Here is a 27,694-nt window from a genome sequence, read left to right on the forward strand (position 1 = left end):
AGCTTGGTTCAGCTGCATGCACTTTTCCATGTTCACCTAGCATTTCTTGCAGATGAAATCATGCATAAGCAAATGTGAAATTTGTTTTATGCTCAGATTGTCCCCCTAATATGCACATCAATCACATTGGAACAAATTCACGAATTCAGACTCAGCTTTGTGGCAGAACTGGTCGTAGTTTATTTGATTTTGGAACTGAGTCCTTTCTCCTTTCTTCCTTTGCATCGTTATTGATTTCTTAATTTATATTTAAGTAAAGGCTACATCAGATTGATTTTTTTTATACTCTGAGCACTTCTGAAGGTGAGAAAGTAGCGTGAGATTTTAATTTTGCTAGTGCTTATCCACCAGGTAGTTTCCTTCCTGCTTGTCTGTCTGTCTGTCATCGTCATCTATCTAGATACACACATTGAGACCTCTACTAGATGCCAGGCACAGTGCCTGGAGAGACAATGTATTCTGGAGATACAAAAACTGGTAAGGTATCATCTTTACCTTAAGAAGCTTAGAGTTTCGTTGAAAAACTTTCAAGGTGCAGATTTGAATGTCTTTGTTGGGTTTCCTTAGGGAACAGATGAACCAACATTAGGTATTTCTTGGTTTGTGAACATAGCAGCACAGACCTTCCCACCCCGCCACTTATTTCTTTGTAAATGTAGAGATAGTAGTAAAGCGCTTGTGTGGAGGAAACAGAGATACCACTGATTTACATGCTGAAAAGATGTCAGTTTGAAAAGAGGTTGAAAAGGACCTAGAAGGTCTTATAGTCAGCCCTCCCACTGACTCCTTAATAAATCTAGTGGTCAGGTATCCACAGTAGAGTGGTAAGTGGAAAAAAAGCAGGTTTCAGAGTAACCTGAATAGTGTGATCCCATTTGTTGTCTCCCTCCTCGTGTGTGTGTGTGTGTGTGTGTGCGCGCGCGTGTGCTGTTTGTAAAAGCATAGATGATGTGAGAAGATCTCCCCCGTTAGACCTCAGGGGACAAGGGAAAGCTTATTAACTTCCTCTTTATACATCTCTTATTGTTTGGCTTGTTTTAAGAAGCGTGTTTTACTTTTTTTAATTAAAAAATCTAATAAAGTAGAAAATGAATAAATAATAATAATAAAAAATACCCTCAGGGCACTGAGCTTTGTTTCAGTCTTTCCAGTCGCCTGCATAGTTATAAAACCGAATGTGACGTTTCAGGTGTGGGCTGCCTAGCAGGACTCTGAACTTGCTCTGGTTAACGCCATGGCAGCAATACCATATTGTGTGTTCGTTGGCGGGGGGTGGGGGTGGATTCTGTGTTTATAGACCATTAAGACCTCAAAGTCTTTATTACATCTGCTACTCTTGGCACCCTCTACCCTTGATAATTTTGGGACCTAAGTTTAATCCTTCAGATTCTCCCTGGTAGAGTTTATCTTATTGTGGAAATCAGTATTTAATGTAGGTTAAGAACTGGTCTTAGATTCAGGCTGCCTGGTTCAGTTCCTAACTACCTACCACTAACTAGCATGAGTACTTAGACAAGAAACACATATTCTTGAGGCTCTGTTTTCTTTTAATTTTTTTTTCTTTCTTTCTTTCTTTCCTCCTCCTCCTCCTTCTTCTTTTTTTGAAATTATTGAGCGATAGTTTATTGAGAGATAGTTTAAAGCTCCTGAAGAGGGAGGGGACCTGAAAGGGTTGCCCAAGCCTCCATTTTCTTATTGGTAAAATGACAATAACCATGAAGTTGTGAGGTTGCAAGGAAAGACAGCATTAGAGCGCCGACCTAGGTAGCCCGGTGCTGTGGGGAGAGCATGGTGACCTTCTGATGCTGCTGTTCGTGCGTTCACGTCAGTGCCTTTCTCCCATCCGGGATAGGGAGCAACCTCCCCCGAACTCCATACTGTATCCCTCCCCACCCCAGAACGTAAATCAGTCAGTCTTCTAAACTTTTCCTCACAAGGTGTCCAGTCAGTCTCTGCCTCGTTCCACAGGTCCCTTCACCGATGTCGTCACCACCAACCTAAAGCTCGGCAACCCAACAGACCGAAACGTGTGTTTTAAAGTGAAGACCACAGCACCGCGTAGGTACTGCGTGAGACCCAACAGTGGGATCATCGATGCGGGGGCCTCCGTCAACGTGTCTGGTAAGTCCTGGAGCTGGAGGCCAAGGAGGGGGCTAAAAAGTACCCCCTAGAGCCAGTAAGATTTCTTAAAATTTGCATTTGGCATAACAAAATAAGACAGTAGACGCCTCCCTTGTCCCCCACCCTCTGATTGAAAAGCTTAGTGGGTCCCACTCCTCTGTTGGTTTCCATTATTAATGCCTCTTTGGTTTAATGCTTACAGCCTTCAGCGCCTCGATAGTTAAAGCAAAAGTAAAGTGGTAACTTCAGACTTTGCTTCAGAATGAGTTTGGTTTTCACTCCCTTGAAATGAAATCTGCCCTTTGGCAATAAATAAAAAAGGGCTAAACAAACTTAATTTTACTTTGTGGTAGAATGCTAAATGGAGTTATTTTCTTATTTAAGCTAAATGGTTTCTGACATTAGGCTCATGTCATTCCCAATGATTGGTAACTGCGCTTTACTGATGGTGGAAAGCTCGGGGAGGTGAGGACTGAGGAGACTGGAATATATCCAAGGGTGAAAGTTCTGTGCGTGTCTAATGGGTTTTTCCCCTTTCTGTCTGAGAATGCATCTATTTTCCAAAGTCCAGCTTTTGAAAAGATGCTGGTGAAGTGCCCAGATTGAGAATTGGATTTTAGAATTAAGGAGATGTAAGTGATGGGTTTGAGTTTCAATGTTTTTTTTAGAAATGGAATAAACTTTCAGCTCATTAGAACTTCTGGATCCAAGATGCCTTTTGTATTTGTGGAGGAGCTGTGGGGGAGTGTGTGTTTATCCTGTAAAAATCAGGAGACTGTGTGTCACAGAGGGTTCTGCATCATTAGAAGCTACTACTCATTGAAATGGGTACCTGACTGGCTTTTTCCATGACAGATTTTGATTGTGATGCATTTGGCTATTCATTTGACACGTAAGAGAAAATGATTCATCTCTTTGGAAAGATATAAGGTGTTTCATTATCTGATCATTTCTGCAAATTCTTACTCCCCACATCCATTGGTTTCTCTCATTATGGTGCTCCCTGACCAGCTCTCCCCCGTGTGCTTCTCTCGGAGGCTGCGAGAGCTGATCAGGACTCTTGAATTGGGTTGTTATTTAGGAAGTCAGGAGAATGAGAGCCAGATTCCATCGAGGGTGTCCTTTATGCTGGACCAGCACACGCATTATCTCCAGTAGTTTCTGTCGTTTGGCCTGTGAGGATGCATCGTTACCTGCCCCGCACTGAGGAGGAGACCAGTGGTTGTGGGCTTACAGAGCCGGCAAGTGACCCCGCCTGGATGGTGGTCGCTGGGTCTGGCTTCGAAGCCCAGACTAAAGGCAGTGTGCTGGCTCAGGGAAGGGGTCTGAGGGGTTGGCATTTCTGTGCCTCTTGGATCCATATGGTTTCCATTTTGCTATTGTAATCAAGGGCACCTGAAATCTTTATTCCCTTCTTTTACTGACTTTGGTTTTCCTCTTGATTTCTTTGCCCATATCAGATTTGAGCAAGGTTGTCAGTAGATGAGGATTACCAATTTTCATGGTAAATAAGAGGGCAGCAACATCATTTCTGAATAAAATGGCCTCAACAGGCAGTTGTACAGTGTAGGTATACTTTCCAGTATGAAATATAAATGCGTGTCTCTTTCAGAAAGATTCATCCCTCCCCCCATCATAGGAATGTTTTTTAAGATTTTATTTATTCATTTCTTTGAGGGAGAGAGAGAAAGAGAATCTGAAGTAGACTTCCTGTTGAGCACGGAGCCTGATGTGGGGCTTGATCTCATGACTCCGAGATCATGACGTGAGCTGAAACCAAGACTCGGATGCTTCACTGACGGAGCTACCCAAGTGCCCCTATTTCAATTTCTTTTAATTAAAAAAATTTTTTTTGGAATTTTTTTGAGGTAACGACCCTGGGCATTTGGTTTGATTTATAATTCCCAACTTAAGGAACACGAAGATTGTGTGGCTGCGGCGCTTCTTCTGCAGATAAGAACGGGGGCACAGAGAGTGGGTGTCGTCCTCTCGAGTCGCATGAGTGATTAGTGGCAGAGCTGGTACTTGAAGCCAGTTCTGTTCCTGCCTCGGTGGCTCTTTGGTGATATGAAGCTGCCTCACCATTTATTATGGTGGCCCCCATTCATTTACAATGCATGTGAAATACAAAGTAGCGTGGTTCTCGAAATGTTATGTACTTGGGGGAAAGTAATTGAATAATAGAATGCCCATGTGTCTGCAGGCCTTACTCCTACATGTTTGCACATGAGACAGGGCTCCCTTGTTGCTGTTTGGTGTGTACTTACCTCACGGCACGAGGTGCACCACTTGCATTTCCGGGCCGGCATCGCCAGCTGGCAAAGGAGGCTGCCACGCATTTTTGTAGTTTTCTGTGCAGAGGGACCATTGTATCATTGATTAGACATTCCTATCTTGAGGTGGAAAGCGCTGGGGTTTTCAGGGTCCTCTTCAAACGCAGCGGTATGATGACATCGTGGTGAGTACGTAGAGTTTCTAGGTTCTTCTGGGAGAGAAGCCTCAGGGAGCCTCAGGACACGAAAGACACCAGCAGACAGGCAGTGCCGATTGTCCAAAGGCCAGGTGTGTACATGGCCACGTGTGCTGTCGCCCGCTCTCCTCAGAGATCACTAGCTGTGGGGTCTGGAGCCTGAATGGGGAGCTTAGTTGTGCTGTTTAACCTGCTGGGTGATCTTTGTTTGGCCGATTCATTCATGTCTCTAGGTTCTAGTTTTCTCATCCGTCAAATGGAAGAAGTAGTATCTGCCTCACGGAGTACTCTCCAGTGCCGTGTTAACTGAACGCATGGCACAGGATGGGATTGTGTTATTTTCCCACTAGCTTTGACAAAAACTGGCTAGTTTTTGTTGAATGTAGATTGTACAGAATTGAATTGCCTTTTTAGAAAAAATTAATTCCATACATATTATTAATTGACTTTTTCTAATTTTAAGAAGAAATATATACCTTTTTCTTTCTAGGATATGCATTTCTTTTCTGGTGAGAAGCCACTGGTGAATTTTCAAATGTAATTTACAAAAAGGTGGCCATCAAATCAACTTAAAATACTACCAGCATTGCCCTGTCTACCACACAGAATGTCACGGCATACTCGCAAAGGACATGCCTAGTACATTATTTCTCTCCCATTTCTGAAAACCCTTGGGATGTGCTAGCTATTAGGGAAGGTTATAAATCATCCTTTGAGAGAAGGGAGCAGGGAGGGAGGGAAAGAGAAGGAGGAGGAGGAGATCCGCCCACATAGCTGGCCAGGGGGACTGAGGTTTGGAAGGCACACAAATCAGGGTCGTGGGGGTGGGGACTCAGGGAGGCTTTGTAGCTGTCAGATACCTTTCTGACACACCCTGCGAGACTCTTCTTGGTTTTCAAGGGAGCTTTCGTTGTGCGTCAGAAGTCCAGACACTGGCCTATCGTGTTATTTTCTCCAGAAGGTGGCAAATTACTTATTGAGTCCTTAAAAAATAACAGCTCTGTTTTAAAAACTTAGGTGGTAAAGTAATGGTTAGAAACAGGCATAACCTAAACTTTTTGTGTCTGTAGGTGAAAATGTGTGGATTTCCCAAAGGGATGGTTTGGGGTCCAGTCCCCTGGGTCTACGATGGGCGTCCTTTTCTTTGTCCTTCATGGGGGCGCCCGTCTGTCTCGTCCCCTCTCGTTCTTTGAGCGGCTCTCTCTGCAGTCTGTACCTACTGGAGGAGGCATTCTAGTAGGTGACGGGGTGCGGAGTGCTTTTTCTTTGCATTGATTGGCCCAGAATGCCATGGTTTTGGCCTTTGCTCCTTGATACACCCCATCTACTAGAGATGGTTTTGAATTATTCCATTCTGGACCTCAGCAAAATAGCTACACTTAAATGGAGATTGGAGAAGAGGAGATTGGATTTCCCCCGAGATTTTAAATGCAAGGGAAATAGAACTTTCTGAATTAATGAATTGTTTGAAGCAGTGAGGGGGGCTCCCCATTTGTTCTACCTTTACAAAATTAAATCTATTTTCTGAACTGTCTGGTGGGAAAATATTTTTAAGGTAGATAATTTCTGAAAATGTCTTCGTGGTAAGCTGTTAGTGGTTGTAGGGTTGTTTTCTTTTTTTTAATACTGCAGTTTAATAATGAGGGAGTTTTCCATTAATATTCCAAACCATGTTTGCCAGCAGATACAGCAGGTGAAGTGGTAAAATTATGGGCCCATCAAAAATACTTATGCTTCCTGTAATATGATATTAAGTTTAATATTTTTATAACCTTCACTGAATTCTAATTTCACTAAAGTAGCAAGCGTGCTTCCATTTGCAGTTCAATTATGCACATTGGTTGCCTTTGTACCAGGCAAATTAGAAATGCAAAATCTCTGTGTGGGGGGGCATTGGAAAGAGTCATTAAAGATACCAATATTTAGGTACAGATACACTTTACTAAGTGAACCCTGGGAATTGAAAATGGATGAAAGACAAACACACACCAATCTGCTAGTGTCTGAATCAGTATTTTAAATTAAAATTCAGAGAATTAAGGAGCAGTGTTCGCTTCTGACGCACAACCCTTTCCAGCACTCCTTTCAATCACGTTAAAGCCTAAAGTTCTTCCAGTAAAATCCTGAGGACAGAGAATGCATATCAGCAGCTCTTCTTGGATGGAAACATTGGTCAATTAATGTAATTGGGTAGTATTGCAATTGATAATTAATCCTTTTAAGATTTTGCTGACTCAGTTTAATGGAGCTGCTTGTCTGCCCTGGATCAGTCAACCTTGGGCTGAGCTTTTAGGTGATTAGCACCAGCGTGTAAGTGCACTACTACCCGTAGAGAAAGAAGCCAGGCATTCGCCTGTCAAGTGCTGATAGCAGGAGCTCAGTTTGAGGGGTTTGGGCATTTTAACAGCAACATTGTTCTTTGTTTGATCATTTGCTTTGGAAGTCACTGATAAGGGAAACCTTTTTATAAATGGTTTTCATGAACCAAGTTTAATCTTCTCATATAAGAACAACTTACATTCATACCTAAAAGACATCTTTAGTCTTTATTACCACATAAATGAGAAATTGTTTTTTTACAAAAGGAAATTAATTAAAATTCAGGCTAATTATGCTTTTTAAAGATTTTTTAAAAAGTTTACTGTGATATTCAAGTTTCTTACGACTCCCGTGTTTTACTTTTTAGGAGTATGACACTATTTATTTATTTGGGGAACTGGGGTGGCTCAGTTGGTAATTGGTTAAGTGGCTGCCTTCTGCTCAGGTCATGATCCCAGGGTCCTGGGATAGAGCCCCGAGTCCAAGTCCGGCTTCCTGCTCAGTGGGGAGTCAGCTTCTCACTCTCAGTAAATAAGAGAGCATAAGCATGGGGAGTAGTAGAGTGAGAGGGAGAAGCAGACTCCCCCACTGAGCAGGAAGCCCCTCCTGAGGCTCGAGTCCTGGGATTGTGACCCAAGCCAAAAGCAGATGCATAACCAACTAAGGCACCCAGGCACCCCTATTCTTTATATTTTGAAAGATCATGATCAAGAGGACTTATCAGGTACACTGAACATCTCACTTAGTGAATGGTAATTTCAGCTTTCTGCAGAAATTAAGCTCAATTTCGAGCAGCCAAGAGTTATGTTCTTTTCTCTCATTATAGCTTCTTGCATATTTATATTGTTTGAGAGAGGGAAAAAGAGAGAAGACACAGAGAGAGGGGGGGAGGGAGAAGCAGACTCCCAGTTGAGCAGAGAACCTGACGTGGGGCTCGATCCCAGGACCCTGAGACCTGAGCTATAGGCAGAGACGTAACCGAGTGAGCCACCCAGGTGCCCCAGTTTCTTGCATATGTAAACACTTGAGCTCCTCATCTTGACTCTCTTGTTTACTCTTGCTTTATTTTTGAAATTAAAAAAAAATTTTTTTAAAGAGTTTATTTTTGAGAAAGAGCACATGAGCACACTTGGGGGAGGGGTAGAAGGAGAAGCTGGTTCCCCGCTGAGCAGGGAGCCCAGAGTGGGACTCGATCCCAGGATTTAGGGATCATGACCTGAGCTGAAGGCAGATGCTTAACTGTCTGAACCACCCAGGGGCCCTTTTTTTTAAAGATTTTATTTTTTTTAGTAATCTTTACACCCAGTGTGGGGCTTGAACTTACAACTCTGAGATCAAGAGTCACATGCTCCCCCGACTGAGTCAGCCAGGCACCGCTTCTCTTACTTTTGCCTCACTGTTAGCCTTGTCCTGGTGTTCTGCCCATCACAGGTCAGGATGAACTGAAAGGGCTTGGGAGATAGCCACAGTGAGGGACTGGATAGGAACGCCACGAAGGGTGAGTGGGAAGAATGTTCAGAAGTAACCGAGGGACCTGGAATTATGTAAGCCTCAGGGCAGCCTGTTCTCGGTATTTCGGTTCATCGGTCCCAAGAGCCATGGCTTGTAGGTCTTTCTAAGAGAGAATGTAATGTGTGTTCATAATCCCAAGAGTTAATCAGGAAAAGGCTGTGTCGTGTCATTCCATTTACATTATAAAAATTACAGGAAACAGGAAAGTGTGTTGGAATTTTTAAAAAGATGTATGTTTTAAATACATTTATAAAAAGGAGTGAGTGAGGCCTGTTCTTTGGTCAGTGCTTTGTGTCTGGCACATCTCATCTTCCAGTGACACCGAGGTATGTTTGCACTGGTCTCTGCATGAGGAAGTCAGCCGGACGAGGAGGAATTTACCATCTAAAATGGGCTGTACTGAATTGGAAAATCCCGTAGCGAACACAGAGATAATTCAGTGTTAACTTACTTATAAGTAGATACAGTCATTTGCCTGCTAGACTCGTAGTTTCATCTGTAGGTATCTGTAGGCAGAGTCCCAGGAAGCAGTTGTATTTTCAGCATTTTGAGAATCCTAAAAGAAGTATTGAGTTTACTCATGATGAGGGTACACAGCCCACAGTGCTGAGCTGCTTTGCTTTCGGCTAGAATTACTTCACCTCAGTGTGGTAATGACATTGGTCTTTTAAGCTGATCAGGTTCTGTCTTGTTTCTGGTCACCTTAAAAAACTAGAGCAGGAACTACATTACTCTGCCATGAATGCAGTGTGGTAGAGAAGATTGCCTTTTGATTATTACATATAGAAATTATATGGAGGGGACAGTTGTGAACCTACCTGAACCTACGGGTGGGAGAGAGTGGCTCTGGGAGAGAGGACAGAAGGGAAGTCACATGGGTAAGGGTAAAAGAAGGCCTCCTCTCTTTGTGCTACCCCAAGGAGTTTTTTAGAGGGAGCATGCTTCAAGAGTTCTTCGAATGTTGGGAGGGAAGAAGGTACCCATCTGCCAAGCAGTTAAAACTAGTACCCAGAATGTGAACTATCAAAGCATGAAGTTCTGGTCTCAGTCTCAGTCGGATTGGGTCGAAGGGCAGACGTGTGGAGAGAAGCTTAGGCATCTCCGTGTCAGCAGGTGTCCACCAGCAGAGTCCAGTGCCCAAAGAAGAACGAGGGTGTGGGGTAGCGTCCTGGTGGCGGCCGCAGCGTTTGGGGATACACTGAATGTGCCTTCTCCGGGAGTGGTCCCCGGGCTGGCAACATCAGTGTTGTGTTAGAAATACATGTTCTCAGCCCCACCCCACCCCAGATGTTTGAATCGGAAACCCTGGAGGTGGGATCCCATCACCTGTGTTTTAACAAGAACTTCAGGTGATCCCGATGCGCGCCGGACTTTGAGACGCCCCTCATTACCAAGTCGGATTAGGGGGTGAAGTTCTGAAAGGTTGGTATATTGAGATGTGAGTAGGGCAGGAGGACCGGGAGAGACGTGCCAACACGACCAGACCAACATGATGGGAAGAGACCTCGGTGATGCCAGAGCACCCTGGGACTGGGGGTGTGGCCAGCGTGTGTGGACCTGTTCTGGGGCCATACCAGGAAAGCTGAGGAGACTGGGAAGAGTTGAACGGATCGTCTTTTACTTGGGAAAAGGGCTTTTTTTTTTTTTGAGGGGGCTTTTGGTCAGGAATGTGGTGAAGGTGAGTAGGGCGCGCAGGGGAGAGCAGACTGACAGGGTCTGCATCGGAGCTGTGCGGGGTGATCTGACGGGAGAGTCACTGGGAGCAAGAGCTCCTAGTTGGACGAAGCGAGGTGTCAGTGGGGCCTGAGCTGTGATTGCGGCCGTGGAAATCGAGGAGAGGGACATCCCGAAGGTAAGATTCTGAGACCAAACAAATCCTAACGCACGTGCCGTGCTGCTTGTTAGCCTTGCACACCTTTGCTCTGCTCACACTGCTGCACGTGGAAGGGCGGGGGCCTGCCTGGGTTCTCCTGGGGAGCCACTGTGCTCCCCAGAAATGAGGTCATCATTTCTCTGAGGGGGGCTGTTTAGGAACATATATTCTGCATTTCCTCTCTTTTGAAGAAAGTCTGATCTTACTGACCCACCGTTTTATTACCCCCCAAAGGCCCTTTCCTAACAGGACCCACTTTTGCCGTCTGACACGGCAGACACTGACTCACGAGGCATTAACGCTGGTGAATGGTGAGCGGTCTCCTGGTAACCGGCTGCTTTTTAATGTAGTATCAGCAGATATGTTTTAAAAGTAGGATAGATGGTTTGTTTAAGAGGATTTTATCATCAGTGTCTCTGATATTCAAGTGAAATAAATTAAGTTAATGGGAAGCTCTTTTATAGCCTGTCACGGAAAAAAGTACATAATTTCTGTCACAATTTGCATGTGTGGAGCTGCAAGAACAAACGATGAACAACATTTTTTCTGTCATGTCCTCGTAAAGTTCTAGCCAATCGGGTACAGCAGATCGAATTGGACAGGGGATGATAGTAGCTGAGAAACACAGACTTCCCCACCTGAGGTGGGGGCAGAGGAGGATGTGGATACTGAGGCACAGCGAGGGTTCGTGAAGGCTCTCGGGGTCTGGGTGGCCACTTGACTCGCTCACTCTTGCTTGCCGATGGGGAGCCCCTGCGGAAGGAGAGCTGATGGGTGCAAAGCCTTCCTTGCCACGCGCTGCTGCAGCTGCCGGGAGAGTGGCTGCCGTGGGGGAGGGGCCCAGGCCGCCCCAGAGCCTGCGGGAGCTTCCTGGAGGTTCACCGGCAGACCACGGTGGTCACTCCCAGTTTCATGTGTTCAGCTCGCCAGCCTCATGCTTGTTTATATTTCACAAGCCCCGGCCTCTGGCTGTGTCCAGCGTTCTTGTAAGGTGGTCTGATAGCTGTCAGTAGCCGCTGCTTTGTGTCTCCGCATTCTTGTCGAACTCAAAGGTCCACGTGTAAGTGATAAACTTGCAGCTGTCCTTCCAGATCTGCACCGTGGCAGCATGGGAGGTAGGCGGCTCTCTTAGGCCTGCAGCTGTGCGGGTGACCCCTGCGACACCCAGCGGCGCCTGTGGACCCCCGCAGCCCTCTGCAGAGGTGGAGCAGGCCGCTGCCGGGTGGTTGGGTAGAGGAGCACAGGGAACCCTAGACCCCTTCCTGTAGCAGATACGCGTGCGTGCCTGCGCGTGTGCTTTTGTCTCTACCCCAGGCCTGGATGCATGCCGTCCATGCAGACTCAGGCTTTGTATGAAGTTGCTTTCTCTTTTATTTATTTATCTGTTCGTTTAAAGATTATGTTTTTAAGTAATCTCTATACCCAACATGGGGCTCGAACTTACAACCCGGAGATCAAGAGTTGCAGGCCCTATCCACCGACTGAGCAAGCCAGGTGCCCGGTTGCTTTCTCTTTTAAACTGTGCTTTCTCCCAAGAGGCACTACACAAAGCCGATGCCTTAACTTGAATTATTTAGCCAGTTTATTTTTCTCCTGGAGGGGCATGTGAGGCAACTTGTTTAGAATAACAGGGCTCAGGCTTTTGGTCTCAAGACCCACTTTATACTCGAAATTGTAGACCCAAAGAGCCTTTTCATTTGGGGGTTATATCAATATTTATCATCTTGTAAGTTAAACTGGGAAATTTAAAGAGTATTAGTTCACTTAATAACATTAGTAAGTCAGTTACATGCTAAAAAGTGACATTTTTAATGAAAAATAACTTCAAAAATTCAGTGAGAAGATGGGCATTATGTGACATGTTTTGCAAATCTCTTGTATCGTCTGGCTTAGAAGATAGGTTGGATTCTCGTGTTCTGCTTTTACACTTGTTCAGTCTGTTACAAGGTGTGATTTTGATGAATGTATGTGAAGGGAAGCCATTTTGCCTCACCATTGTAGTTGGGAAAGGGGAGAGTTTTCAGTAGCTTTTTCAGATAATTATGGACATGATACTTTGATAACACACCAAAACTTAACAAGTGGCGCTTTTCTTAAAGTTTAGTTCAATGTGGAATCTTGAAACCATGATGGTGAACTGTTTGAACTTTGTTTCACTAAAATGCACTGGGCTCCCTTGCACTCTGAATGGGTTTTACGATACTATATGTTAGTGGAGTTATGTAGATCTGCCAAATGTTGACACATTTTATGACACAATATCCGAAACATCACTGATCTCATCAGAAAAGTCTTCAAGTATTTGGGAAACTGAGCTCTTGAGGTCAGATAGATGTTTTTCAAGGGTCTCCTTTTGGTAGAAAGCCTGGATTTTATCACTGGCAACAACTACTTTAAGTTGTTTCCCTTGAAATACAGGTGCGGTTCATTCCTTTTTTTTTTTTAAAGATTTTATTTATTTTATTTGACAGAGAGAGATCACAAGTAGGCAGAGAGGCAGGCAGAGAGAGAGGGGGAAGCAGGCTCCCCGCTGAGCAGAGAGCCCGATTCGGGCCTCGATCCCAGGACACTGAGATCATGACCTAAGTAAGCCGAAGGCAGCGGCTTAATCCACTGGGCCACCCAGGCGCCCCGGTTCATTCCTTTTTGAGCAGATACCTGCCATCTGCCTAGCTCTGCATAACCATTGTTTGTCTGTCCATTGTTCTTTCTAGTAACTGGTGTTCCAGGAGAAGCCTTCTAGTTCAGCTCACCGTCTAAACGTGGGGGAGCCGCCTTTCCCAAGACAGTGGAGCGCTTCACGTGTGTCTGCATTTCCTCACACAGAGTGATAAGATGTATTGTCAAGGGTTGAAGTTTGGCAGAATGAATCCTTTTTGTTTCTTCTCCAGGATATTAAAAGTGAAAATGGTCTTTGAAAAAAAGCTGCAGGTGTGTAGCGGTGCCTGACGAGGTGACCCTGCCTCGTGGGTGCTGAGGCACAGAGTTCTACTTTGGCTCTGCACCAGCCGTCACCGCAGAGCTCGGCACCAGCAGAGGGACAGAATGGCGTGGTGTTCTCATGTCCGTGCTGTTGACTTTATGGATCAACTCATGGGGGGACCCTTGGGGTCTGTGGGTAGTACCTTGAGAACCTGGGTGTGGAATCTGACTCTGGAAGCAAAGCCAGTGTGGGGCTCTAGCTCTGTCTTCTAATATGTTGGCCGTGGGGTCTGAGTGAGACTGGGCTGCTTTGGTGGATTGTTGTGAAGACTGGATGGGAGATGCAGTGCAAGCGTGCCTTCTCTGGTGCCTGGACGTAGTCAGCACTAGTCAGGTCCTGTTCCTTTCCTTCCTGGGGCGCTGTGAAGGTACTGCGGATTGGGAGACTTGGCTGGGGTGGAGAGGTGGAAAGGGTCAGTTTTGCCTTAGTGCATGCCTGGTATCCACAGGAGGGTCTCTTGGCTCTTTTTTCTTACGTGCACCGCAGGGGTTTGCAGGGGGAAGAGCAGATCTTTCTAAGGCTGTTTGCAGGTGGAGGGGGCTTTGGTTCTCTGGACCTGTTGGTTGTCTGTGTGTGTCCCAATGTAGTTTGAGTTACAGAGCCCACTCTGAAAATTAGCAACGACTTCTGATTACTGTCCTCTCCTGTGCGCTGGGTGCTTTTTACAGATAATGCTGGTTCAGTCCAAGAGCTCTCCATGGTGGCAGACCCTAGGGAGCCTTTCACGGCTGGAAAAATAAACTCAAGGATGAGGCGGTTGTGCTCCTAGAGCTTGTGTGCTGCTGGGGGTCTGAGTGTCGTCTAAGGCAGAGTTCTCTTTTTTCCCGTACTAAATAAATACCAGGGCAGGGTTTTATCACAGCCAAGTGAAATCTGAAATTCTCAAAACCTAATTCACATTAATTTTTAAAACTAACATTAATCCAGGATTAATGGTTGGTTGGGGACTGCCTTCGGCTCAGGTCTGGGGTCCTGGGATGGGGCCCTGTGTCTGTCTCCCTGCTTGGTGGGAGTCTGCTTCTCCTTCTTACTCCCTGCCACCCACTCACGCTTGCTCTCTCATTCTCTCAAAGAAAATTTTTAAAGAAAGGAACATTAATCAGACAGTAGTTGGAACACCGTGACCCAACTTCAAAAAAGATTGTCAGTCCCTGTCCAAGAAAGATCACAGCACATGTGAAGGCATTGGCCCTCTAGTTCATCAGGTGTATTTTCCCTGTTGCATTATTCCTGGAGGTGGACAAAGCGCGATGGCAGTTTAGCTTTCAGGAGAAGAGTCTGTGGGGCTGACCTGCTCCTCTGCTCATTTGTTCCCAGGGTTAAGTGTTGAGCCCACGTGTGTAACAATGCCCCAGGTCTATCCACAGGAGAGCTCTTGCTAACTTGGTGGTGCCAGAAAGGGCAATAGTTGTGTTCCAGGTCCCAAGCCACCAGCAAGAACTGCTTTTTTGGGAGGGAGCTGTGCTTCTCTACCTGGAAGAGTGAAATTCCAGGTGGAGTGATCTTGGGTTTTAAATGACCTTTTGTTCTCTCTGCTGATGGTTTCACTTAGGATTTGGGGTACTCAGAATATCTCTGTTACTATTTAGACTTGATGTCTTGTGTGTATAAGTCCTGAATTTTTTCTTTTAAAGATTTATTTGTTTTAGAGAGCTCACTCCCGATGGGAGGACGGACAGAGGGAGGGAGAAGCCCACTTAGCTGTGAGTGTGGAGCCTGACGCAGGGCTTGATCTAATGACCCTGAGATCGTGATCTGAGCTGAATCAGGAGTTGATGTGCAACTGACTGACAGGTCGGGTGCCCCGTAGAAAGCCCGAATTGAAGAATGTTTGTAGATATACTGATTTTTGTCCTGAAGGAGTCTCCCCGTAGAGTGCCGTAGCTGAGAGCACATCACATGGATGGTGTGGGCGGCAGAACTGCCCGGATGACTGTGTATACCGAAACCCCGAAGTCCGGTGTGGTATGGGATTGCGGTAGACTTTCTCTGTCCCCAGGGTCGAGGGGGCACTCGCATTCTGTGCCGTGTCATGTTTACTTTTATAAGATGTGATGGGGAAAGTGAATTTACAGAATGTGCCTCTGTCTCTTATTGGAGTGACCAGTGTGTGGCGGAAGGGTGCTGGGCTGCCCTTGGCTCTTGAAGTTTTGCTGCTTGAGCAAGTCACGTCACTTCATTTCGCCTCAGGTTCTTCATTTGTGAACTGGCGTTCAGGACAAACTGAGGTTTAGGACACGTGCCCTTTATCTCCCGCAGCGGGTAGTTGATGGTGAAGCTTTGGGGGAAGCCGTGAGATGGGGCTCAGAGGCCAGAGAACCCTGGTTGGGTGCCCTGCACGGAAGGTGCTGGAGAAGGACAGCACTCGGACTGGTAGAGCACAGGGAAGTCCCTCATGGCGGGCCACCCACAGGTGAGCAGCCCCCTTCGTGGTGTGACCTGGGGCAACTTAGTTAACCGTCCCGTGCTCCGGATTGCTTGCCTGAAAACAAACAGGCGTTAAAATAACCTCCACAGCAGTACCTACCTCTTCAAGTTTAGATGTGGTCCTAACAGACGTGCCGTCTGTGGCCAGGTTTCTGGCTCACGGGGATGCTGAATCCGTGTTCACGCTTTTCATGGTCGGGGTGATAGGAGCCTTTTCCTGTGTGAGAAGAAGGTGTGTGTCAGGGAGCTTAACCGGATGTGTGCTTTTGCCTGCGCCTTGCAGCAGGTCGCGCATCTTAAAGGAGCTGCCATTTAACAAGGGTGGTCGTTTCTTTTTCTTTCTTTTTTTTTTTTTTTTAAGATTTTATTTATTTATTTGACGGACAGAGACCACAAGTAGGCAGAGAGGCAGAGAGAGAGTGAGGAGGATGCATGCTCCCTGCTGAGCAGAGAGCCTGACGTGGGGCTCGATCCCAGGACCCTGAGACCATTACCTGAACCGAAGGCAGAGGCTTAACCCACTGAGCCACCCAGGTGCCCCAGGGTGGTGGTTTCTAAGGAAGCCAGTAGGAGCGGGGAGGCGCCTCAGTGCAGTGGGCGTGACTTGTCTGCGGGAGCTTTTCTGTGCCATTCCTCTCGGTTCTTGGGGAGGAAAGGTGGGGTGTACGCTGGTGGTGTTTTTCCTATGCTGTGAGTGTGCTGGTTGTGAAAATTTCCCAACATTGCATGGGCGAAATTGTATTTGAAGCAGTAAAGAATACTTTGATATGGGAAATGGACAAAGAAAACTAAAATGATACCATCACATGTCTTGGATTATTCTAGTTCACTTAAGAAATCATTTCGCTCTGTTGTCTTGAGCAAAAAGGCATGTGATGTTTACACCTGGTTTACCTGGTCTGTAGGCCCTGTGGCCGACCTCTGTGTCAGGCGGGCGGTGGTGAAAGACCCCGGGGCTAGGAATCAGAAGACCCGAATTCCAAACCCACGTCCCAGCTCTGCCACTACCGACTGTTTGACTTGCGGCAAGTCCCCCGACTTCCCAAGATCTCAGGTTTGAGACCCGAAAAGCGGAGAAGATGCCGGGCACCTTGCCTGCCGGCCTCACCGGGTCGCTGTGCGGCTCAGATGAGAACCCTGCTGAACTGCTGTGCGACCGAGATACGAGTTTTAACATAAATGGCTGCTGGTAACCAAGCTCTGACCCACCTAATGAAATATTTTCTTTCTCAGTGATGTTACAGCCTTTCGATTATGACCCCAATGAGAAAAGTAAACACAAGTTTATGGTTCAGTCTATGTTTGCTCCGACTGACACTTCTGATATGGAAGCAGTAGTAAGTACTGAATGCTTCTTACTTTCTTTTAGTAATTAAAATGATTAGGTACAGAATTTTGGGTGCATGCATTTCAAGATATGTCAAAATTGTTTTAAAAGGGGAATGGTGTTTTCAAGGAGGTTTGTACTTTGACTACCTTTATGGTTTTTCTCAAACTTTGATTTTAACATTGTATGTGACTTAACAGAACACTACTGTTTCCTGACGTCTACCTCTCAGTTCGCTTCAGCAGCTGCTTGTTCTGATGGGTTGTGTCTGGAATAGTTTCAGGATTCCTTCCTTCCCTTTATACCCCCTTCCATCTCCCATAGAAAAGGGTGTTTCTTAGTCTAAGGAATGCCTTGACCATGTCTCCCTGCGCCCACCCCCATCCCCAAGAGCCCGGATGTGAGGGAGTGGGATGCTCAATGTCCTGCAGCGCTTGAGGGTTTGCTTTTCACTTGGTTCTGCTAAACAGGATTTTTTTTCCCCTTCCCTAGTTTCCCTCCCCCCCCTGCTTAAATACATGTTTAACTCTGTCTCTGATTTTGGTAAAAATAAGATAACTTTGTTTTTATAAAATAAATGATATTATATTATTGTTTTTACTGGGAAAAGATTGTAATGGAAATTCTCCTTAAAGTGAGCTTTTTTTTTTTTTTTTTTTTTTTAACATTTGAATGAATCAGCTGGCATTCTGGTGTCTGCGGGAATCACACTGTACAGATAAACCTTACCTTGCACAGTCCCAGCGAGGACAGCATGGCCAGCCCTCAAGCCTACAGATAGGAAAAAGAAGGCGGGGCTCCCTCAACACCCACATCGCTTTGCCACTTGCCGGCCCAAGCTAGGGGACCGGCCCCCCGGGGAGCACCTGCACATGGGAGTCAGCCGTGGCTCGCGAGGCACTATGGTTTTTCTCTTTCAAAAGTTTTATGCGAGGGGCTTTCTATGCACTGCTTCCCTGCACATCCCAATGTCACCACTCAGCCTTTTCTGTTAGTCTTAGAAAAGCATTAAATGACCATCTTTGTGGATGTTCAAGTTTGGGGCAGGAGATGAGGGCGAGCTGGATACTTGGAGATTTGAGAGAGATGAGTGACCATAGGGGACCTTCCCCTTTCATAAGAATGATTATTGAGGCATTTACTACTTTCTCTTCTGTTTCCCAGAACATGGGTGTCCCTTCATGTTAATTTGTGTGAGCAAGGAAATGTATGGCAAATACAAAATTTGGAATATCCAAGATTGTGTTCTGCTTGGCTTTTGCTGCATGGCTTAGCGACAAGAGCACGGGCTTGGCGTCTCGGGCGTGGGGCTGAGCTCTGCCTTGTACTAATGTTGTGGCCTTGGGCAGTTTTCATTAACTCTCTGTAGGGTTGGGTCACCTGTAAAAGGGGTTTAAAAACCTGGTTCACACATTGTTGTGGGAATTAGTGTGCTCTGGGTGTCAAGCACCTGGCACAGTGTCCAGAGCCGCTGATCTGAGTGCTGCTGTGGTCCAGGCCTCTGTATCCAATAAAGATGAATTTCTCTGCTTTTATGATAGTTTGTGTAACAGTTAAAATCTTTTATATAAACATACATTGGAAGAGATTTTGGAGATACACAAATAAGCAAAAATAAAACTAAAAGTGACCTATAATTTGTTTATACTAGACCTAACCATTGTCGTTAGAGCCTCATGCTATTTTTTTTATTTTAAACTATTTTTTGGTATTTTGATACACAGAAAGCAGAAAAAATTACACAGTGATCAGGCCTGTGACCTTCACGTAGACTCGCCATTGAGCACTTCGCCGCATTTGCTTCATTTCTGCCGTAAATTGTTTTTGCCCGACCACTTAACTCTTAAGACACAGACTTCATGGCACTCACTCCTACTCCCTTCAGCACAAGGACAGTGTCTTACATCGTCCCAGCACTGTCCTCATAGCTGGGAAAGTTGACATTCATCCAGTCATACTATCTAACAGAGAAACCTATATGTAGCATTTTCTAGTTGCTTCAAAATGACCATAGTTGTTACTCTATTGAAGTATAATACCCTCAAGGCTTGTGTTTTTCATGACTTTGAATATTTTGAGTCCAGGCCAGTTCTGGGATTGTCTGGTTATTTCTTCATGATTAAATTCAGGTTAAATGTTTTTGGCAAGAACATTCCATAAGTAATGTCATTGTATGCATCGCATCAGAAGGCATTAAGTACTGGGATGTCCCTCTATTGACGATGCTAAGTTGGATTACTTGGTTAAGATGGTGACTGCCAACTTTCTGGTGTCAAGGCGCAACTGCCCCTTGTGGTTAATAGGTCATCTGTGACACTCCGGAGTGATGGGATACTCGGAGAGCACGTGAATGTCCTGCTCACCAGCGGTCGCACCTGGTGGTTTTGGTCTGGTGATGAGCCTTGCTTACTGCCCTTTCGACACAAGCACACAGGCACACGTGTGCTCGTGTGTGTGTGTCCATAGAACAGACTAAAATATTGTCTGTGGCTTCCTTCCTTACGATTCTGTGCATTTTCCCCATGTACTATTCAGTCTCATTGGAGTGGCCTGCTAGTCCACTGAAGGGGTCTCCTGGGGCTTATTTGGCAGTTCCCTTTGTTCGCCACACACGGTCTCCTGGTTTTGGCTCTTGGTACCTGTGTTGCGCTAGCTGCCTCCTGCATGGTCCTGGGGCAAGGGTGGAAGAGTTTATTCTTGTTTTCCATACTATAACCTTCCTGCTGTGCTGGTCTACAGTTCTCAGCGTACCCTGGGATTCCTGCCCTCCACTGCCCAGAGGAGGAGGATTAAGCCAGGAGTACGTGCTCCTGGAGCCTGGAGTTAGCCAGGAAGGTCTCCCCACTAGCAGGCTGGAGGGATTGGGGGTCAGCCCAGACAGTGGCGTGCTCCTGAATGTGCCCCGTTAGTAGTTGGCAGTGAAGTTCTCAAACCACTCCCCCGTGGTATACGCTTACTCTAAGAGGGGTGCCCCCTGCAGAGTAAGTTTTATTTTCCTAAGGAGAGCCAGAGTTACCTCTGACCGCTCAGACATAATTTAGAAAATTCTCTTCTTTCGGCGGTGGTTGTCTCTGTTCCATGTGCTTCCCACAGACTAGCAACAGGAGCAGCACTGGTTGGCTTGGAGGAATCAGCAGCAGGGCTGGGGTTCGTGAAGTGTAATAAATATTCAGGAAAGCTACTGTATTTAATCTTGTCCTGTTAAAAATACTGAAATCTCAGCAGACGTTAAGTTCTTTATTTGATATACACCCGGGCTTTCTCATTAAGAATATTTTTTTGAAATTGTCAGTTATAGGAAGAAAATTATTCTTCCAGCAGCTTTATAATATCCTGATTATTAAATTTAAATTGTTTTAGTGGAAGGAGGCAAAACCGGAAGACCTTATGGATTCAAAACTTAGATGTGTGTTTGAATTGCCAGCAGAAAATGATAAACCAGTAAGTATGTTTATCGTTAACAATAATTGAATGTTGCAAGCTGATACTCATTTGCATACCATCTCCTGCAAAACCAAGATTTAAGTTGGCAAATTATTTTCCTACTTCTGATGTCTGATGAAAAAAATAAGCTGAAGTCAACAAATAAGGGGCCTTCATGAAATCAGCCTCTGAGAGACTGGTGGAAAGACAACTAATTGAAACAATTTTTTTTCTTGGGAAGTGCAACCTGTTGGCTGGTGAAATGTCATAAATCCTAAAGAGCTTCTCTGACTTGGCAAAGTTATAGTTTGTTGTAAAGAGTGGGTAGGTCCCCAGCAGGGAGTGATTTGCCGTTTATCACGGGGCTCGACGGACAGGTGGTAAGCTCTCGGGTTCTCTGGTTTCACAGACTACTGTCCTAGGTCTCCTGTCTGCTCTTTCCCTGAACGCCACCTCGCCACCCCCTTAACCCTCCTGCCTCTTCCGTTAAACCTGCTTTTAGATTAGGGTTTCTCAACCTCAGCACTGTTAACATTGGGGCCGTCTCGGGCCGTGTGGGATGTTGAGCAGCAACCCTGGCCTCTCCTCACCGGATAACTGGTCTTCACTCATCTTGCGTGACAACCAAAACTGTCCCCAGACGTTGCCCGGGATGCACTGGTGGGGGCAGAACCGCCTCCCTCTGGGAGGCCCCCCCTCCCGCATGCTGCCCCCGAGCTATCTGCTTGTTTTTCTCTGTGAAGCCACGGGGCAGACCTCTCGTGGCCCTTGCTCATGCCCTGTTGAGAGAGCAGACTGTGTCTGAAATGCAGATTTGGACCTTCCTTCAGCCTAGTCAGAGGAGCTTAAATTGTTTCAAAAAACCACCCTACAGAAAATCTCACTACCCTGGCCATTAGTCGCTGGAGTTGGGGAGTCGAGAAGCTCACATTCTGTGAGCTTGGTCCGTAGCAGTCTGCAGGCTCGCCGCTGGCGTGGGCCTCTGCTACTCAGTGTTTCCTTCCTGCTCGGCCACTGACCGCCGTCCTGATCCCGCCTCTTTGAATGGGTAATGGGGGCTTTTTGTTGTCGATTTTGTCTCTACCCATTGCATATTTTGTCCCGGGAAGATCATTTTGGGAACCTGTGAGACCTGTGCTCTGTTCCTGGCTCTGTGCGGTACCAGCTCTGTAGATGGGGGCCTCGCCCTTTGCGGGGCTCCCGTCTTCTCATCTGGAAGAGGAAGGGTCAAGCCCAAGAGTACGATAGGGAGAGCCGGTCGTTTTCTGTGAGCGTCGTGGAACCCCCAGGCCAGTGATCCCCAGCACACCTGACCACCCCCGTGCCCTCCCGGGTACCAGCTCCTCCTCGCTCACTCTCCAGAGACGGTCATAACTGTCTTGGAAGCGAAGTGGGGGGATGTGCGGCTCCCCTCAATTGAAATATTGCAGACAAGGAGCTAGTTTCACCTTCAGCCCAGCTTCAAGTTCTGACTTTGTGAAATAAATCGCCCTCTGTGTAATGTCCTCCCTGGCTTCCCACCTCCCCCGTCCTGGCCCATCCTGGGGATGTTGAGGTCTTCCTGGTGACAGTAATTTGTGGCTAATAACTCCTGAGCTTGCACGATTATGATATGCTAATTTTTGCATGGCAGGAATTTGATAGTGCGGTATGCACAGCCCTTTTTCTCTTCCTTTGAAGTATTAGTCTCAGCCGAACTTCATTATTTGCCCTTATCCATAATTTCTGGGGCCCAGTTGCTTTAGATTATTAAGATACTAGATAAAGTGATCCATTTTTAAAATAAATGTGACATGTTACAGTGTGGATGAAACGCTACCACGTGTGGTGTTTGCTGAGAACTACTTTACTTTGCATAAAAAAGTCCTTTATTACATAGTTGGTGACACTTGGGCTTTCATTTATTTCTGAACAGCATGATGTAGAAATAAATAAAATTTTACCCACAACTGCATCAAAGACAGAAACACCAGCGGTGTCTAAAGCTCTGAGCTCTTCTTTGGACGACAGCGAAGTGAAGAAGGTGCTGGAGGAGTGTAAGAGGCTGCAGGGGGAGGTGCAGAGGCTCCGGGATGAGAACAAGCAGTTCAAGGTAATGGCGTCTTTTCTTTCCTTCAAGATTTTATTCTTTCAAGTAACCTCCACGCCGAGCACGGGGCTTGAACTCACAAGCCCGACAGCAAGAGTCACATGCTGTACAGACCGGGCCAGCCAGGCGCCCGCGGTGGCGGTTCATTTCCTGCTCCTCTACTGAAAACAAGGGCTTTTCCGCTGTGATCTTGGGTCGGGAAGTTGACCCATCCCTGGTTTTTTGAATTGTTTTGTATTTACATATTCTTTCCCTAGAGAGAAATTTCTGTGGCTTTCATCAAGTTCTGAAAGAGCTCTGATGCGTCCCCCCCCCCCCCCACCTAATTGACAACCATTGTCCCTGAGCAGAAGTTTCTCAACTATTCGAATTCTTGTTCGCTGGTACTTGACATGTTATAATTCATTTAATCTTCTAAACCCTTCTGTGAGGTAGGGTTTTTACCATCCCCAGCTTACAGATGAAGACACTGAGGAACAGGGAGGTTAAGTGACAGGCAGGTCACACTTGCCGTGGGACCTGAACCCAGGCTTCGTGCCTCAGAGTCCACATCCATCCTATTCTCCTCCTCAGTGTGCAGACTCTCGTCCTCTTGTAAGGAAACAAAGCCCCTCTTGCCCTCCCATGAGTATAAACTGAAGACAAACTCTGAGATTAAACACAAAAAGCAGTGGTTACCTTGAATTCACAGTGTCAAACCCTGCTCCATCCCGGGTGGGTGAGAATCTTTCCTCAGTAGAGGAAATAGGTAAACACCCACCTGTACTCCTTTAACACGGGCATAATTCTGGTCTTTGAAGATTCTAGGTGGGTCTGGGCAGTAGGGTGTCCTCAGACTGGACACATGATGATGAGACTGGAGATGGGAAGTCGGTGCAGTCGACAGGTGGAGATTATAGAAGGAGAAATGCGAGTCTCCAGCTTGTGGCTGTTGACGAGGTGGCTGGCGTTGGTGTTAGAAGGTCAGGTCGCACTGGGTGGTGAAGGCAAGCGGGCTGCACTTCATTTGGCCTTGGCGGCCTGAGATGTTGTGCCGGTGACTGCCCACACTTGACTGGCTTTCACTCTGTGGTGGTCACAGCATCTCCCGGCCTCTGCTCGCAAAACATGTTGAAGGCCCCTTCCAGCTTTAAAAGTATGTCTGTTTCTGACAAGGTCTTGAAGAGAATGTTTCCGAACATCTAGTCATAGGAACTTCTGTTGCCGCTTAACTCTGAGGCTGGTCTGGTCCCTTCTTCTTGATCGTGCCACTCACCCATGCCCTAGGCTTTTGCTCTTTAACCACCAAAGCAGCAGACACACGTAATAATCCATCCCATTCAGGTGACTTCTTCTTGTATTCTGACAGTGCCGTCAATACAGGAGAATCAACAGTGCCTGGAGAATGGCATCATTTTCTTTCTTTGCAGTAATCTTAATTTGCCTCCTTCAGTAACTTCTTTTAGTATGGAGTAAATTCTGAAGCTGACACTTTACTTTTTGGCTAAAAATCCAAGATATGCCTAAAGCTTCTCCTTGAGTGTATTTCTCTTCAGAAACAGAGTCCTGTGCTGTTTAAAGTGATAAATAGGTAGAAATAGCTTCTATATAAACCCAATAAAATAAATGCTGTATTTTGCTCTGCCCATTTTTTTTGGGGGAAGTTAATCGAATAACATCGGTCGTTTATCACTATGCAGCGATATTGGCCATGCCCCATGAGCAGAATATCTTTAAAATATTATCAGACTAGTCTTGACAATAGAAGATTCTTTATCCTGCCAAACACTGATTTCTTGTTTCGTGTTGTTTCATTCTTTCATTTGGCCAACACATTTCCCTTAGGCCCTCCCATGTTCCCGGTGCTGTGGGCGCGAACACGAGCTGTCCCTGCCGCTGAGGAGCTCTTTGCTGACTAGGGTCACTGGGGACGCAAATACTGATGACCCAAGTAATGAGTGGCCCCACAGAGACGGCCACAAGTGCCATGGAGACTCAGCTCAACGGGCTGGCTGGCTGCCTGTTGTTTGCAGGACTGACAAGTGTGGGGACGAGTAGATGAGGTAGTTAGCCCCTGAGCCCGAGAAGGGAGGCCTTGCTGCATGCCATGTTGAGGAGTGTGGACTTGGCCTTGGGAGCAGTAAAGGAGGAAAAGGTTCCTATTCCATGCATTAAGTAGGCAATGTCCGAGATGCATAGATCAGCTTCGGTCACATTTTAATATTCCACTTACCATGTCTTCTGCACAGCAGTCTGCACGTAACTCATGGATACAGAGCTCTGCGTTTGAAAGCTTCTGGGCCTCCCATTTTGTAGCTTCTTGTGATCTTTATGTTTGTGCTTTGGGAAGTACCTGTCATTTGAAAACCTTTGGTTTGATTAGGGAGGCCTGCTCAGTAGAGGAAAGGAAGACAGAGGGTTGGAGTGATGTAGGAGAGGGGCCGGGAGGCGTGGCCAGAGCGGTGTGGATGGTCCCAGGGTGCCAAGGACCTGGCTGACCCTCTCAAGGGGAAAGCGATGGGGAGCCAGGGCGAGCCTGTTTAGATGCATGGTGTAAAAAGGTGCCTGGCCGTGTCGTGTGGGTGGGTGGCAGGGAAGAGGGGCTTCTGGTAATGTTTTCTCAGTGGCCTCAAGCCAGTACCTTCTCCTTGGGATTCACTTTCTCCCTTTGAAAACTGAGGAGGCCGGCCCACACCATGAGGTTCAGGTCTGCTTACAAGCGCACCCTGTGAAGCTGGACGCTTGACTGCTGCTCCTGGTGTGTCGGGTTGTCTTTGAAATGTGCATTTGCTCCCGTAGGAAGAAGATGGACTTCGGATGAGGAAGACCGTGCAGAGCAACAGCCCCGTTCCTGCGTTCGCTGCGGCTGGGAAGGAGGAGGGCCCCAGTGCCCGGCTCCTGGCGCTTGTGGTGTTGTTCTTCATCGTTGGCGTCATCATAGGGAAGATCGCCTTGTAGAGGCAGCCGGCGGAGGGTGGCTTTACTGGATTGATGGCCCGCCATACCGTGGGCTTTGAATTGATCATAACCATGTGTAAAAAGAAGTTAATGTGTGATGACATCTCACAGGTCTTGCCTTTAAATTACCCCCTCCCTGCGCGTGCGCACGCGTGCACATACACACACACACACACAATTATAACGTAACAATCTTTTAGAAAGTGAAAAATGTATAGTAAATGATGGGGGAAAGACTGGTCTTTATTAATGACGAGGGAAACCGTGATTAAATCGTAATGGCATGTCGTAAGTGTCACTTTAAACATTTGTAGCCTTGGTACCTGTGGCTGGGTTGATTACCTCTCTCAGAACAAGACACTCTTCCTGCCTGTTGGTGCTGGCCCTTGGGGAGCGGGAGCCCAGTGCGGTGGGAGGGCCTTCCCCTCCACGTAGCAACCCCCGCCCCTGCTCACTCACCCCTGGGCTGCTGCTCCACGTCCTGCTCTGCTCTGCCCCTGGCCGCTGGTTCCCTGGGACTGATGAACGGGGTCAGAAGCCAATGGCGTTGTGCTGTGGCAGCGTTGGATCTGCCCGTCGGGAGTGGGAGGCGGATGCTGACCGACTAGCCCAACACTTTGGAAATCAAAGTCAATGCTTTGTTCTCTTAAAGGGACCAAGCTAAATTACTGTGGGTTCATGTAGCGAGATTCACTTGTTATTCAGAGATGTTTAATGCATATTTAACTTATTTCATGTATCTCATCTCATGTTTCCTTATTGCCACAAGATTATAATTACTGCTGTGGGCTACACATCACCTGTGCCCCTTGGTGCCGGTGGGAGCTGCTGGCATTGCGGCTGGAGAGCTGTGGGCTCCTCTCGGGAGGTTCTCCAGGCCCTGCATACATGTGGAGGGGTGGTTTGTCTGACTGTGGGAGAAGAGCTGCCAGGAAGGTTTGTCTGTGTGAATAGAGGACAGCCGTCCGAGAGGGGAGGTTCTTAGTGGCAGCAGTCAGCTCTGTTCCCCTTCGAGTGGAGAAGACTGGCCGGGCTTCTGTGTTGTTCCTCATTGCCCCTCTGCTTCCTGTGCTCCCTCCAGCACACGTGCCCCTCGTCTGGTACTGACCTCTCCCGTGTGGCCCTCGCTGGGAGTGGGGCGGCAGGGGCGGCCGCAGACAGGGAACCAGCGGGGTGGGGGCGGGGAGAGGGGTGAGAGTCTCTTCAGGTAATCGTCAAGTAGTGATTGAGAGTTTGACTGTAAATTAATTTTATGCCATAAAAGACCAATCCAATTCTGTTTGACTATGTAGCATCTTAAAAAGGAAAAAAAAAAAAATAAAGCCCCAGAACTAAGAGTTCTTTTGTCATTTTGTCACACTTGCTATGGGGGGGATTATTATTCTTATGATCTTTTGTTATTGTTTTGTCACTGAAAGGTTGGTTCTAAAATGAGCCCTATCAGTGAGCAATCTGTATGTTTAATGATTGAATATATATAATCGTGTGTGTGTGTGTGTGTGTGTGTGTGTGTGGTTGGCTTCAACGGAGAGCATAAAAATAAAACTGCTGAAAATCTTAAGCAGCTGGTCACCCTTGCCCTTCCATTGCTTTGCCCCTGGGTAGAAAGAACTCTCTTCTCTGGGTCAAGAAACTGAGCAGAAGAGACGAGGGACAAGTGTGCTGAGCGTGGCTGCGGGGAGCGGGTGGGTTTGAAAAGACAGAGCCATCAAAAGGAAGACAGTTCTTAGAAGTCGTCCGCTTGACTCATTCCTCCTGAGCTTGGCTGGGGCGGGAGGGCCTTGGTTCTGGCCCTGAGGATCTGGTCAGGGACCTAGAGCCGGGGAGCTGGCATCTGCGTCCAAGTAAGTAGCTTCTGTCTTCATGTGGTCCCGAGTGCTCGCGGTTCCGGAACGTGGAGCGGGCCTAGTTCGCAGCCACACGCCTGGTGCTCGGACGGCGTTGGGTGCGTGCATGGGGAGGGCGGCCCAGTAGAAGTTAGGCTCCGGTATTCTCTTGTCCTCGTGGATCCAGGGACTTACGGAACGGGGTGGAAAGACAGTGCCTTCTGGCATTGATTTTCTGTGAGTGGACTGCGGTCTTCCCAGGTGTGGGAGCTGCAGCGAACTGGTCCTGGTAGCTTCCAGCCCCTCACAGCCTCGAAAGGACCAGGGTTGGGTAGGTCTCGGACTGTTCCTTGGAGTGCGGCATGGTCCCGTTTCTCTGGGGCAGGA

General features: G+C 47.0%; 1 protein-coding gene across 2 annotated transcripts in view; it reads left to right on the forward strand.

The window, feature by feature from the left end:
* Positions 1-26,818, forward strand: part of VAPB (VAMP associated protein B and C) — a 51,330-nt gene extending 24,512 nt beyond the window's left edge. Inside the window, exons 2-6 of one of the 2 annotated variants that reach the window (XM_082743085.1) lie at positions 1,969-2,121; positions 16,939-17,042; positions 20,393-20,473; positions 22,371-22,547; positions 25,323-26,818. In XM_082743085.1, coding sequence (XP_082599211.1) covers positions 1,969-2,121; positions 16,939-17,042; positions 20,393-20,473; positions 22,371-22,547; positions 25,323-25,481 — 674 coding nt within the window. In that variant the 3' untranslated portion in view covers positions 25,482-26,818. The remainder of the gene's footprint in view (positions 1-1,968; positions 2,122-16,938; positions 17,043-20,392; positions 20,474-22,370; positions 22,548-25,322) is intronic. The other variant, XM_082743086.1, reaches the window with a different exon arrangement.
* Positions 26,819-27,694: the final 876 nt, after the last annotated feature.

The sequence above is a fragment of the Mustela nivalis genome, assembly GCF_964662115.1.
Source record: "Mustela nivalis genome assembly, chromosome: 8".
In the NCBI taxonomy this organism is placed as follows: domain Eukaryota; kingdom Metazoa; phylum Chordata; class Mammalia; order Carnivora; family Mustelidae; genus Mustela; species Mustela nivalis.